The following is a 13,824-nucleotide window of genomic DNA, read 5'->3' as shown; positions in this document are numbered from 1 at the left end:
GTGTCCCACCGGAGCCTCCCCTGGCCCAGCTTGAGGCCGTTTCCCCTTGTGCTGTCTCGGTTCCTGGGCAGCAGAGCCTCACCCACCCCCGGCTGCACCCTCCTGCCAGGGGACCCAGAAGAATTGCTCCTTTCTTGGGCCCTCTCCTCCTCCTCTCTGCTTTCCAAAACCAAATAAGAATCACTGAAGGATGACAAACCCCACAGGAGTGTTTGGGGCTGGATGTTCACCCATTTCTTCTGTCCCCAGGGACAACCAAGTGTCTCCCTCCTCCCTTGCCCAATATCCAACAGCAGGAGTCCCTAGGCCAGCGATCCTCTGTGAGGGAGCAGCAGGAGGGAAGTTTGAGCACTTCTGCAGCCCTGAGAGAGGGGAAGGCACCAATTCCCCTTTCTTTCTTTCTTTCTTTTCCACACCAAAGGAGACTCCTGCAATGGGAGAAGGAATTGTTCAAGGTGGAGCTGCCCTGAGGGGCTCCTGCCCAGAGGAGAGGCCTGGGGGACATCAGCTGTGCTCCCACCCGCAGCTTGGCACTTCCAAGCTGTGCCAGGAGTGGGAAAATTGGCGAGAGAACAGATTATCCAGAACCACACTCCATCTGTCTCCTCTCACCCACCGGACTGGCAGCAGGTTCTGGATAAACGATGCACGGCAAGCCTGTGAAATCAGGAGGAACTCTGATCTCACTCCTTGCGTGCTGCCGTGCAGCCTGGGAAAGGAGAGGTGCTTTTGTGCGCGCCCGAAGCGTGGGAGTCCTCCGGGACTCGCACATCGCTGCTGGAGCCTTGGACCCAGCTGTTGGGTTTTTCCCTCAGGTCCCTCAGTTTTGCTTCAATGCTTCCAAAATACAGCAGATCACAGGAAACAAATTTAAAAGTGCAAAAAGGCAAGAACAACGAAGGACAAAACTGTTTAACTTTTCTGTAGCGTAGTTTTGCTTTTCTTAAATCTTTTCTCAGTAGAGGCATCAACTACCGCTTTATGCCTTTGGAGCCACACTTATTTTTGATTATACCTTTCTCGTGTTTGTTATGCCTTTTGAACTCCACGTAAAACAGCCGAGTGCCATCGACAGTACTTTTCTCTCCCAGACAGCCTCAAACACTCGTTTCTTTCTCCCGAGGAGACGGAAGCCCGAGTGTTCCGTGTCCCACGGCACAGCCCCGGCCCCGGTACCTGCACAGGGGATTTGGCGCTGGGGCAGCCGTGTGGCGATGCTGCCGCAGCCGAGCCCATCCCTTCGGGCCGCTGTCCCGGTGCATTCGGAAGGGCACGGACACAGCGTTGAGCGCCGTGTGTCTGTGCTCCGTGTTCGTGCCGCCCTCAGGGGCGGAGCGGGGCTGGCGGGAGCCGCGCTCCCCTCAGAGCCCCTGAGGGCGGCAGCGATGGCGGCGCCGCTCCCTCAGCGCCCGGGCCCGGCCCCGGCGGGCGGGGAGCCCTCGGCAGCGCCCCGCTGGCAGCAGCCACCGAGCCCCGGGCCCGGGCTCTGTGCCCGTGGCGCCGCAGAGGCCAGCGGAGAGCCGCGGGAGCCGGTGCCTGGGGCGCTGCCCCGGGCCGGGAGCAGCAGCCGGCCCCCGGCCTTGTGGAAGCGCTCGAGGCTCTGGCGGTGCCGCTCGTGCAGCGGGTGCCGGTGCCTGTGCATGGCCCCGTCCTTGCGCGCTGGCCCTGCCCCGCTCGGCTAAAAACGACCACAAGGACCCCTTCACCGTGCCCCCAAGTTCAATGTTCCGCCCCTCTTTGGTAATCTCTTGAGAACAGTATCTCGTAATTACAACGTCTTGTATATTCATGCTTTTACGTCATAGACTGTAATGGAAATATACAATATGTAATAAATACAAATTATTTGGTAGTTTTGTTTATTCATTACATCTCTTCTACATTCATGCATCCTTAACTATTCTCCTATATTCCTCCTACATACTACTCTTTCTTTTCTTCAATGTATTTAAAAATTCAAATTCTTATTAATCTTCTTCTACGCATTTTTTAATTCAAATTCCTATTCCTATTACTATTCTACATCTACATTTTTAAATTCTTCTTCTTCTACTTCTATGGAGTTTTAAAATTCTTCTTCTTAGTACTATTCTACTTCTATGCATTTATAATGTATACTTTCTTCTTCTTCTTTGTCTTCATCATCTTCTTCTTCGTTGCCTTTGTTTTCACATTCCTCATCTTCCTCTTCCCGTTTGTGCCCAGCTCCCGTTGGTGTTGGCAGCCCCATGAGCCGCACTCCTGCGGGGAGGGAGGCTCTGGGAGCAATCCCCGCTGTCGGTGCCCTTTTACTCCTCCGGCCGTGGCCTCACACAGGAGACCCGGAACAGCCCCCGCAGCGCCCGCAGCGCCCGCCTGAGGAAGGAGGGACGTTTCCTGGGGGCAGCCAGCTGCCTGCGGAGGACCAGGGCTGCCAGCCGGGCAGGCCCGGGGCTGGGGGGGCCGTGCGGGGCAGAGAACGGGCTCCCTTCCCCTTTGGCTCCAGCTGCTGCTTCCCTTTCTGCAGCAGTCCCTTGGTCCAGGGCGTCCCATTCCTCCTGCTGCTGCCTCAGCGCCCGGATGCGCAGCAGAGCCTTGCTCAGGGTCCCACTGCTCACGTCGTCGCTCACGCACAGCTGAGCCTGGCTGCTGGCCGGACTATGGAACAGGACAGCCGGCGGGCTCTGCGTCCCCAGTGATGTCCTCTCCTCACTGAGGACAGAAGGAGCTGCTGCCTTTTTGTCCTGAGGAGCGAGAGGCTCGGGAGGCTCCTCCTCCTCAGAAGCTCCGGTCGGGGTGGCAGCTGCCAGCCCGGTGACCGTGGGACTCCACAGAGCAGGAGAGGTGCTGGGCAGGGCACGGGCTGACTCTGCTGTCTCCTCTGTGCCCACACGCCTGGAACAGCTGGGTCCCTCCATGGGCTCCTCATCGTCCACCAAGCCCAAGGGTTTATTCCAGACGTTGTCCTGGATGCCAGCTTCCCCTTGGAACACCTCCTGAGCTCCACAGTGCTTCCCTTTGGAAAGCACTTCGTCATCATCACTGGAAAGGGATGACATGGTGTCCAACATCTCTTGCCATTGGTCCTCCACCTCATCACTGCACCATTCCACAGGGGACAGTCTTTGGTGTTGGACGGCTTGCTCCTCTTCCTCAGCACCATAACTGTTGGGGAAATAGGCTTCCAGCCATTCCAGCACCTTCTGATGCCTTGACACTTCCTGTAGTTCTGGCAGTTCAGGCGACAAGCTTGAATCTCTGTCGATGCCACCGAGCAGAGCCCTCCTTATCAGCTCTGTGTCATCATCTTCCCAATGGGAGAGCTCTTCATCCTCGTGTTCTTCACACTGGGAGACCTCTTCCTCCTCCTGTTCTTCACAATGGGAGAGATCTTCCTCCTCGTGTTCTTCACAAGGGGAGACCTCTTCCTCTTCGTGTTCTTCACAACAGGAGAGCTCTTCCTCCTCCTGTTCTTCCTGCTGGGAGACCTCTTCCTCCTCCTGTTCTTCCTGCTGGGAGACCTCTTCCTCCTTGTGTTCTTCACAATGGGAGACCTCTTCCTCCTCCTGTTCTTCACGCTGGGAGACCTCTTCCTCCTCCTGTTCTTCACACTGGGAGACCTCTTCCTCCTCCTGTTCTTCACAATGAGAAACCTCTTCCTCCTCCTGTTCTTCACACTGGGAGACCTCTTCCTCCTTCTGTTCTTCACAACGGGAGACCTCTTCCTCCTCCTGGTCTTCCTGCTGGGAGACCTCTTCCTCCTCATCTTCTTCCCACTGGGAGACCTTTTCATCCTTGTGTTCCTCCCAATGGGAGAGCTGTTCATTGTCATCTTCCCATGGGGACATCTCTTCAACATCACAGTCTTCCCCAAAGCACAGCTCTGGGTCATGTTGGATGTCTTCTGGGGAAAGCTTCTCACCCTCATTGTTACCCCCTTGGGACAGCTCTTTGTCACTGTCACTCTCCCCTTGGGACAGCTCTTTTTCATGCTTCCCTTCACCTGGAGACAGCTCCTTGTGACTCTTGTCCCCTCGGGAGAGCTGATTGTCATCTTCCAGTGGGAACAGCTCCTGGTCACTCGTGCTGTCCTCTGAACCGACCTCGATGGCCTCTTCCACTTTAGACAGCTCCTTATCAGTCAGGCTGTTCCCTGAAATGATCATGACGTCCTCTGCCACTGGGGACAGCTCCTGCTCACTTCTGCTGTCCTGTGCAACCACCGCCATGGCCTCCTGCACTGGGGACATTTTCTCATCACTTTTTCTGTCCTCGGATGTGACCACAATGGCCTCCTCCACTGGGGACAGATCCTCATCACTCAAGCTGTCCTCTGAAACGACCCCAATGGTCTCTTGCGCTGGGGACAGCTCCTGGTCACTCGGGCCATCCACTGAAACGACCCCAATGGTCTCTTGCGCTGGGGACAGCTCCTGGTCACTCGGGCCATACACTGAAACGACCCAAATGGCCTCCTCCACTGGGGACAGCTCCTGGTCACTCGGGCCGTCCACTGAAATGACCCCAATGGTCTCTGGCGCTGGGGACAGCTCCTGGTCACTCGGGCCGTCCACTGAAATGACCACAATGGCCTCCTCCACTGGGGACAGCTCCTGGTCACTTCTACTGTCCCTTGCAATGACATCAATGTCTTCTTCTACTGGGGACAGCTCCAGGTCACTCGGGCCGTCCACTGAAATGACCCCAATGGTCTCTTGCGCTGGGGACAGCTCCTGGTCACTCGGGCCATCCACTGAAACGACCCCAATGGTCTCTTGCGCTGGGGACAGCTCCTGGTCACTCGAGCCGTCCTCTGAAACGACCCCAATGGTCTCTTCCACTTTAGACAGCTCCTTATCAGTCAGGCTGTTCCCTGAAATGATCATGACGTCCTCTGCCACTGGGGACAGCTCCTGCTCACTTCTGCTGTCCTGTGCAACCACCTCCATGGCCTCCTGCACTGGGGACATTTTCTCATCACTTTTTCTGTCCTCTGATGTGACCACAATGGCCTCCTCCACTGGGGACAGATCCTCATCACTCAAGCTGTCCACAGAAACGACCCCAATGGTCTCTTGCGCTGGGGACAGCTCCTGGTCACTCGGGCCGTCCACTGAAACGACCCCAATGGTCTCTTGCGCTGGGGACAGCTCCTGGTCACTCGGGCCGTCCACTGAAACGACCCCACTGGCCTCCTCCACTGGGGACAGCTCCTGGTCACTCAGGCCGTCCACTGAAATGACCCCAATGGTTTCTTGCGCTGGGGACAGCTCCTGGTCACTCGGGCCGTCCACTGAAATGACCCCAATGGTCTCTGGCGCTGGGGACAGCTCCTGGTCACTCGGGCCATCCACTGAAACGACCACAATGGTCTCTTGCGCTGGGGACAGCTCCTGGTCATGCGGGCCGTCCACTGAAACGACCCCAATGGCCTCCTCCACTGGGGACAGATCCTCATCACTCAAGCTGTCCTCTGAAACGACCACAATGGTCTCTTGCGCTGGGGACAGCTCCTGGTCACTCCGGCCATCCACTGAAACGACCCCAATGGCCTCCTCCACTGGGGACAGATCCTCATCACTCAAGCTGTCCTCTGAAACGACCACAATGGTCTCTTGTGCTGGGGACAGCTCCTGGTCACTCCGGCCATCCACTGAAACGACCCAAATGGCCTCCTCCACTGGGGACAGATCCTCATCACTCAAGCTGTCCTCTGAAACGACCACAATGGTCTCCTCCACTGGAGACAGCTCTTGGTCACTCGGGCCATCCACTGAAATGACCCCAATGGTTTCTTGCGCTGGGGACAGCTCCTGGTCACTTCTGCTGTCCCTTGCAATGACCTCAATGTCTTCTTCTACTGGGGACAGCACCTGGTCACTCGGGCCATCCACTGAAACGACCCCAATGGTCTCTGGCGCTGGGGACAGCTCCTGGTCACTCGGGCCATCCACTGAAACGACCCGACTGGCCTCCTCCACTGGGGACAGCTCCTGGTCACTCGGGCCGTCCACTGAAATGACCCCAATGGTCTCTTGCGCTGGGGACAGCTCCTGGTCATTCAGGCCATCCACTGAAACGACCCCAATGGTCTCTTGCGCTGGGGACAGCTCCTGGTCACTTGAGCTGTCCACTGAAACGACCCCAATGGCCTCCTCCACTGTGGACAGCTCCTGGTCACTCGGGCGGTCCTCTGAAATGACCCCAATGGTCTCTTGCGCTGGGGACAGCTCCTGGTCACTCGGGCCGTCCACTGAAATGACCCAAATGGTCTCTTGCACGGGGGACAGCTCCTGGTCACTTCTGCTGTCCCTTGCAATGACCTCAATGTCTTCTTCTACTGGGGACAGCTCCTGGTCACTCAGGCCGTCCACTGAAACGACCCCAATGGTCTCTTGCGCGGGGGACAGCTCCTGGTCACTTCTGCTGTCCCTTGCAATGACCTCAATGTCTTCTTCTACTGGGGACAGCTCCTGGTCACTCCGGCCATCCACTGAAACGACCACAATGGCCTCCTCCACTGGGGACAGCTCCTGGTCACTTCTGCTGTCCCTTGCAATGACCTCAATGTCTTCTTCTACTGGGGGCACCTCCTGGTCACGTGTGCAGTCCCCTGGAATGTCCTCTATGGCCTTTTCCACTTCAGGCACCACTGGCTCAGTGTTGCTGTCCACTGCAATGTCCTCTAAGGCCTCTTCCACTCCAGGCAGCACTGGCTCAGTGTGGCTGTCCTCTGGAGAGAGCTCGATGGCGTCCTCTACTTGGGACAGCTCCTCATCACTTGTGCTGTCCACTGGAAAGGGCTCGCTCTCATCTTGCACTGGGGACAGATCCCGGTCACTCCAGCTGTCCCCTCGAAAGAGCTCCAGGTCTTCCATTGCTTGAGACAGCTCATGTTCATTGCCATTTTCCCTTTGGGACAGCTCGTCGTTATTCTTTTTCTCCAGTGCCATATCCTTGAGGCTGCCCTCCACAGCACGAGCCCCCGAGGGGATGGGCGGCACAGGCTGCAGCTGCCAGCTCGGGGACACACGGCCTGTGCCCTCCTGGGCCACCCTGGGCGGGGACAAGGACACCCTGGGCACGGGGCTGTGTGCCTGCCAAGGACAGGGGCTGCAGGGCTGCGGCCCCTTCTCCTCTGCGCTCCCCAGCTCTGTGCCCCGGCGCTGAGTGTCCCTGGGACTCACCAGGCAGGGCAGTGGTGACAGAGGTGGCAGCAGTGGCAGCGGTGGCGGTGATGGCAGCAGTGGCGGTGATGGCAGCGGTGGTAGCGGTGGCAGTGGTGACAGCGGTGGCAGCAGTGGCAGCGGTGGCGGTGATGGCAGCAGTGGCGGTGATGGCAGCGGTGGTAGCAGTGGCAGTGGTGACAGCGGTGGCAGCAGTGGCAGCGGTGGCGGTGATGGCAGCAGTGGCGGTGATGGCAGAAGTGGTGGCGATGGCAGCAGTGGCGGCGATGGCAGCGGTGGCAGCAGTAGCGGTGATGGCAGCGGTGGCGGTGATGGCTGCAGTGGCGGCGATGGCAGCGGTGGCAGCAGTAGCGGTGATGGCAGCAGTGGCGGCGATGGCAGCGGTGGCAGCCTGTCCCCAAGGAGGGACAGGGTCGGGCTCCGGCTGCCCTGCGGCTGCCTGAGCTTCATCTCTGGGACCTTGCGTTGTTTAAAACCTTCGGGTCCCACCTTTGGCAGTTCAAGCAGGATTGGCTTCAGCTTGATGGGCATCCCTGAGGAGCAGGAGGACGAGGAGGAGGCGTGGGATGGAGATGGCTCCCTTGGCAGGGCAAAGGTCCTGGCCCTCTCCATCCACTGGCCTCGCCTTCCTGCCTCATCACTCTCCCTTTGCCTCCTCTGCAGGCTCAGAAGTTGCCCATGGGTGGGCTGGGAGTTGGGCTTCCCTTTCTCCGTGTTCATCGTCTCAATAATTTCTGTCTTTCTCTAGCGCACACAGATGCAGGGAGCTGCTTCCTCCTCAGCAAGCGGCTCTCCTGGGACTGAGCACCCCGGGCTCTGCGCCCCTTAGATACCCTCAGGCTCCAGGGCGGGGCTCCCTGATGTCACAAGGCTCTCTGGCCACCACCACGTCCCACATCACCAAGGGATCCCCACACCAAGCGCCCGTGTCACAAAGGGCCACCCCCGGCACCCCGACAAGAGCGGAGCAGGCAGGAACCGGCACGGAGCAGCGCCCGCACTTGTGGCCTCGTGGCCCCGGCTGTGCCCAGAGCCCTGAGGGGCTTTGGCCGCGCTCCCACACGGCAGCCCCAGCCCCACAGGGCAGAGCCCTGGGTTTGCAGCCTGCGCTGTCCAGGGCACGAGCAATTGGCCGCACGGACGTGCCAGGGACTCGTGGGCAGCGGCTCCACGAGCCGTGGGAGGCCGGGCACCGGGGCCGTCCCTCGGGGCTCTGCCCGGGCACCGGGGCCGTCCCTTGGGGCTCTGCCCGGGCACCGGGGCCGTCCCCCGGGGCTCTGCCCAGGCACCGGGGCCGTCCCTCGGGGCTCTGCCCGGGCACCGGGGCCGTCCCTCGGGGCCCTGCCCGGGCACCGGGGCCGTCCCTCGGGGCTCTGCCCGGGCACCGGGGCCGTCCCTCGGGGCCCTGCCCGGGCACCGGGGCCGTCCCTCGGGGCTCTGCCCGGGCACCGGGGCCATCCCTCGGGGCTCTGCCCGGGCACCGGGGCTCCTCACCGCCTTTAGCGATGGCAGCCAGGGGCCCCGAGCGCAGCCTCGGCGCCTTTGCCGGGGCCGGGAGGCTGAGCGGGGCAGGGCCAGCGCGCAAGGACAGGGCCATGCACAGGCACCTGCACCCGCTGCACGAGCGGCACCACCAGAGCCTCGAGCGCTTCCACAAGGCCGGGGGCCGGCTGCTGCTCCCGGCCCGGGGCAGCGCCCCAGGCACCGGCTCCTGCAGGTCAGAAGAAACCACCCCCAGGAATCAGCGGGTGAAACCACCCCTGCCATGGCAGGGACACCTTCCACTGGCCCATGGTCCTCCAGACCCCATCCAAGCTGGCCTTGGACACTTCCAGGGATCCAGGGCAGCCACAGCTGCTCTGGGCAACCCAGGGGCTCACAGTCCGGAAGCTTCCACAGAATCAGCTCCTCCCTACAATCCATACATCTCCAAAACAGACCTGCCCACTCCTTTCAGGCTTCACCAGGATGTGCCAAGACTTGATGATCTTGATGAGTCACTTAATGGACTGCAAAGTGTCACTGCTGCAGGATGTTCTCAAAGAAGGTGAATAAAGACTGGGGTTTTGGTATGAATGTTCCCAACTGCTCAGGAGTGTGTCTGAGCTGCTCAGCAAATTCCAGCAGCAGTGGCACTGGAGAGGCATCCCGTGCCTTCCGGAGGTCTGCTCAGCACCGAGCTTCACCCAGCCAGCACAGCAGAACCCTTCAATCTTTGGGAAAGAATTTCTGAGCAGAACTCAGCTCAACTTCTCCACAAGTCCGGGAGCACTGGGGCTGTCCAGTTTTTGCTGCTCCTGTGGCAGCTGAAGACCCCAGCTGAGCCCTGCTGGGCAAGGATGAGGAAATGAAGGAATTATTTCCCTTCAAGAGGCCTCCCAAGGTCCCCCATTCACCTCCCAGTCCCTGAGCTCCTGCTCCATGCCCTCTGTGGAGGACGAGCCCCCCCGAGCTGCTCAGGCTTAGGGCTGTGCCCAGCAGCAGCGGTTTTGTGTTTCTTCCTGAGGGCCTTTAGAGCATTAGTTGAACTTCCCAGGAACATCCACTTGTTTACGTGGTTCTGCCCTCGGCAGCAGGGCCCAAGGTCACTCCCCGCAGGCACATCCCCAGTTTGGAGCTCGGAGGTGACACCCAGCCCAGCCCTCCTGCCCAGGACACTGCTGCTCCAGGGATGGACACGGAGAAGGGATTCCTGTCTCCTTCCAGATGCAGAAAAAAACAGATCAGACTTTCTTTGGGAGTATTTCCAAGCTGTAAGATGAAACTCCAGGAGGCTGTGTGGAACCAGCTGTGGATTGGAGCCACAGAGGGGAGTGGACTTTGTGCCAGGGGAATGGGCCCAGTGTGGCTCCATCAGCTGGGAGCTGCCCCAGGGGCGCGTTCTCCCCACGGACACCCGTTCCCTTCTCACTGTGGAGCCCTTCCAGCAACAATCAGGGACAGGATGAACCCCTGGAGGCTGTAATGGGCTCGCAGGCAAGAGATGGGGCTGCAGACCTGGGGATGTGTTGGGGAGGAGGAAGCCAAAAAACCCTATAAATATGATTGCCTATATTCTGAGAATGAGAAACCCGTAAGTGAGATAGAATTGAAAGTAAGTTTTGATGTTTGAGATGTATTAGATACTGGATGTCTGGGAAAACAGTTATGTGACCATCTGAAGGTTACCTGCAGCCAGACCCAGAGGTCAAATGGAATGTTCTGTCTCACCCCTCAATGTATGGTTCATCCCACACCTGTGACCCTCCCCTGAAGTATCAGGTATCTGTAACCCCATTGGCCCTAGTCTGTTCCAGCCCACCTTGAGACCCCTTATCAGGGGGCTGCGAAGGTGGCTCGGCCTCTTTGCTCTTTGCTTTTTGCTCTCTCTTTGCTTGCACCCTTCCCTGAGGACTTTCCTCTCTTGGAATTTCCTCTCCCTATTTCTCCCTTCCCCCACCTTCCTAGGCCTTGCCACGAGCTGCAGCCTGGCAGCTCAGAGCAAGGCCTCACATCCCTTACAATAAACCTCATCTTCTAAAACCTAACTTCAGAGATCTCTCGTCTACATTCATCTACACCGTCCTGGAGTCCTCAGCAGCAAGAGGAAGCAATTTCTACAGGGATGCACTGCACAGATGCCCACAGCCTGGCAGGCTGCACGTCTCCAGGGCAGCCTGACATCTTCAGGATCCTGGTGCTGGCACAGGGCACTCACCACGCCCCGTGACTGGCCAGGGCCAGCACCTGGGATCAAACTCCACGTTCGAAGAAGTCACTGCAAATGTAGCTGTCAGCTCACAGGGCAGCCCAGTCAAGCTTTATCCTCCCAAACTCCACTGAAACCTCACAGAAAATCATGCCAGCCCCAGACTATCCTCCTCTGTTATTTCCCGAATCTGCCATTAAAATATTCCATTGCCAGAGCACCCCATGGGTTTGTCATCACCAGGGCTGAAGGCTCTTCCCTGCCCCAGAAGATCCCTATGTCCAGAGGGTCTCTTGGAGCACATTCTCCCATCAGGAGCTTTACTGGAACCATTGCAGTGATTCCTGGCGGTAGGGACCCATTCCTGAGGCTGCAGGATTTCATCCATATGCCAACAGCCCAGGTAGTCCTATTTAATAGTGAAAAATGATGTATTTTTTCACTTTCCAAGCAACACCCTTTGATTCAGGCATTGCTTCCCCACACAGCTCCAAGAATTCCAGAGGGGATGTGTTAATCCTCCGTTCCCACTGTTCCAACACGCTTTTTCCCCATCAAAAGCCAAAGGTGAAACAACCTTGGATGACAAATTCCTCGTGAGCTGGACTGCACGGCAGGAGGTGGGACCAGACAAGCTCTGAGGTCCCTTTGAACCCAAAGCATTCCCTGGTTCTGTGACTGTGACAGAACACACAGACCTTTGCACACAGCCTGGTCCAGGAGTCCCTGCAGGAGGAGCCAGGCTCCCATCCCAGCTCCAGAGGCCGCTGGCAGCTTTGCCAGGTCCCTGAGGAAGCGGCTGACTCCGGTGTGAGGCACCACAACAGCTAAAAACATGAAATCCTGAAATCCAGAGGAATAAGGACCACGGAGGAAGAACCGAGTGCTCCAGCTGGATGGACAGTGGGAACCTACCTCTCCTGTAGGTCATGGAGAGACTGCTCAGCCCTGTGGAGACCCTCCAGGTCCTTCATCATCTTCTTCATGTGCTCCTTGGAGTAGCGGTTCTGGATGTAGGCGAACCAGCAGCCGCCCACGCCGATGACAATGGACACCACCAGCATGAAGTCCTTGAGGTGGTTGTGACGAGTCACTGCAAAAGACCACAGACACTGCTGGAGTCAAAGGATCACGGTGATGAACTCCAAAGGCCTTGGCCTGCACTCCAGTGGGACAGGAGAACTCAGGGGAGTCTGACAAGCAACTGTGGCACAGGATTCACCGAGGGAAATGTGGAGCTGTGTCGATGTTTGAGGGTAAAACCAGAAGCTCGGTAACGTTTATTCAATTTGGAAAATAAAACGACGACAAAAAAAGATGAAATTCCAAATCTTCCAGCTCCAATTTGTCTGGCAATAAGTGGTACAGGAGAAACTGCAGAGAGGAACCCCTCCAGAATGGCAGTGATCTCACAGGGCAGCGCAGGTAACTAAGAACAAAATAATTACTTGGAAAAACACAGCTGAGATCAGAGCTGGGGCAGCTCAAGTGTCCAACTGTCAAGTTGCCAAACTTTCCATCAGAATCACAACTCAGTGTGGAAACTCCCTTTTTCAACAGTTAATTCAAAAAAAAAGGTGTTGATGCATGTGAGAGGATGAAAGTAATTAAGTAGGGGTTTAAGTGCTAAACAAAGCCCAAAAAGATGAGTCAAGTAGAATTTTTTCCTTTAACTCAACCAAGTGTGTGCTGGAAAAGGCACAAATGAAAGAGCAGCTCAGTCCAGTGAGCTGGGACTTAATGATCGGTATCCACTGGTTTTGAACTAAACAGGCAATTTACACCAGATCCAGGGAAACAATATCTACACTGAGAGTGGCAGGCCCAGGCACAGGGTGCCCAGAGCAGCTGTGGCTGCCCCTGGATCCCAGGCCGGGTTGGACACTGGGGCTTGGAGCAGCCTGGGACAGTGGGAGGTGTCCCTGCCATGGCAGGGGTGGATTAGACAGGAGCTGGAGCCCCTGCCGAGCCAAGCTCTTCTCTGATCACGGCTAAACCACATCTGTCACACGGGCAGAGCACAGCAGGGCCTGACCCGGCTCCAGGGCTGCCCAGCAGCCCCACACCAGATGGACACGTGGGGAACAGTGCTGCTGCTCCCCTGCCCACGATGCAGAGACTCTCCCTGTGCAGGGAGAGGGACAGGAGCCCTCCCCAAGGCCCAGGAGCCCCCCAAGCATCACCTCCCCCACCACACGCCATCCATCACTCCCTGCAAACACCCGGAGTAAATGCAGCGCTCCGAATTAAACAAGGTGAGCGCTGGCCCCGCGCCCCCTCCGGATGGATTATCACAACATCCTCTTCCGAGGGAGCAGATCCTGGCAAGTGCCTGCATTTCCCTCAGCCTGAATCCTTTCAGCTCCCACCTGGAGAGCAGCGGGGCCCACGTGTGCAGGTGCTTTGTGTCCCACCCTCGCACAGCCACCACGGCTCTGTTCTGCCCTGCTGCCCCCGCTGGAGCCATTCCCTGCCCACAGAGCTCAGCAGGTCTGGGAGCTGCCTGGAGCAATCCCTGCCAGCCCCACCCCAAGCTGATCCCTCTCCTGCCCCTGTGCCAGCCATGCTCGGCTCCAGCACAGCAGCACGTGCACACATCCTTCCTCTGCACCAGGACTGGCCAGAGACACGTGCATGAGCGAACTCTAAGGGAAACTCAGCCTGGATGTAAATGCATGAGCATGGAATCCCAGGATGGTTTGGGTTGGAGGGACCTGAAATCCCACCCAGTGCCACCCCTGCCATGGCAGGGACACCTCCCACTGTCCCAGGCTGCTCCCAGCCCCAGGGCCCAACCTGGCCTTGGGCACTGCCAGGGATCCAGGGGCAGCCACAGCTGCTCTGGGCACCCTGTGCCAGGGCCTCAGCACCCTGCCAGGGAACAATTCCTGATTCCCAAGCTCCCATCCAGCCCTGCCCTCTGGCACTGGGAGCCATTCCCCCTTGGCCGGGCAGCCCAAAGCAGAGGGG

General features: G+C 58.2%; 1 protein-coding gene across 7 annotated transcripts in view; it reads right to left on the bottom strand.

Annotated features, from left to right (window-relative positions):
- Positions 1-13,824, bottom strand: part of STIM1 (stromal interaction molecule 1) — a 59,233-nt gene that overhangs the window by 27,857 nt on the left and 17,552 nt on the right. For all 7 annotated transcript variants that reach the window (XM_040090726.2, XM_040090699.2, XM_040090735.2 and 4 more), the window contains exon 5: positions 11,770-11,947. In XM_040090726.2, the coding sequence (XP_039946660.1) occupies positions 11,770-11,947 (178 nt within the window). The remainder of the gene's footprint in view (positions 1-11,769; positions 11,948-13,824) is intronic.

Source organism: Hirundo rustica, chromosome 2 (genome assembly GCF_015227805.2).
Source record: "Hirundo rustica isolate bHirRus1 chromosome 2, bHirRus1.pri.v3, whole genome shotgun sequence".
In the NCBI taxonomy this organism is placed as follows: domain Eukaryota; kingdom Metazoa; phylum Chordata; class Aves; order Passeriformes; family Hirundinidae; genus Hirundo; species Hirundo rustica.
This window is presented reverse-complemented; position numbering and strand designations above follow the sequence as displayed.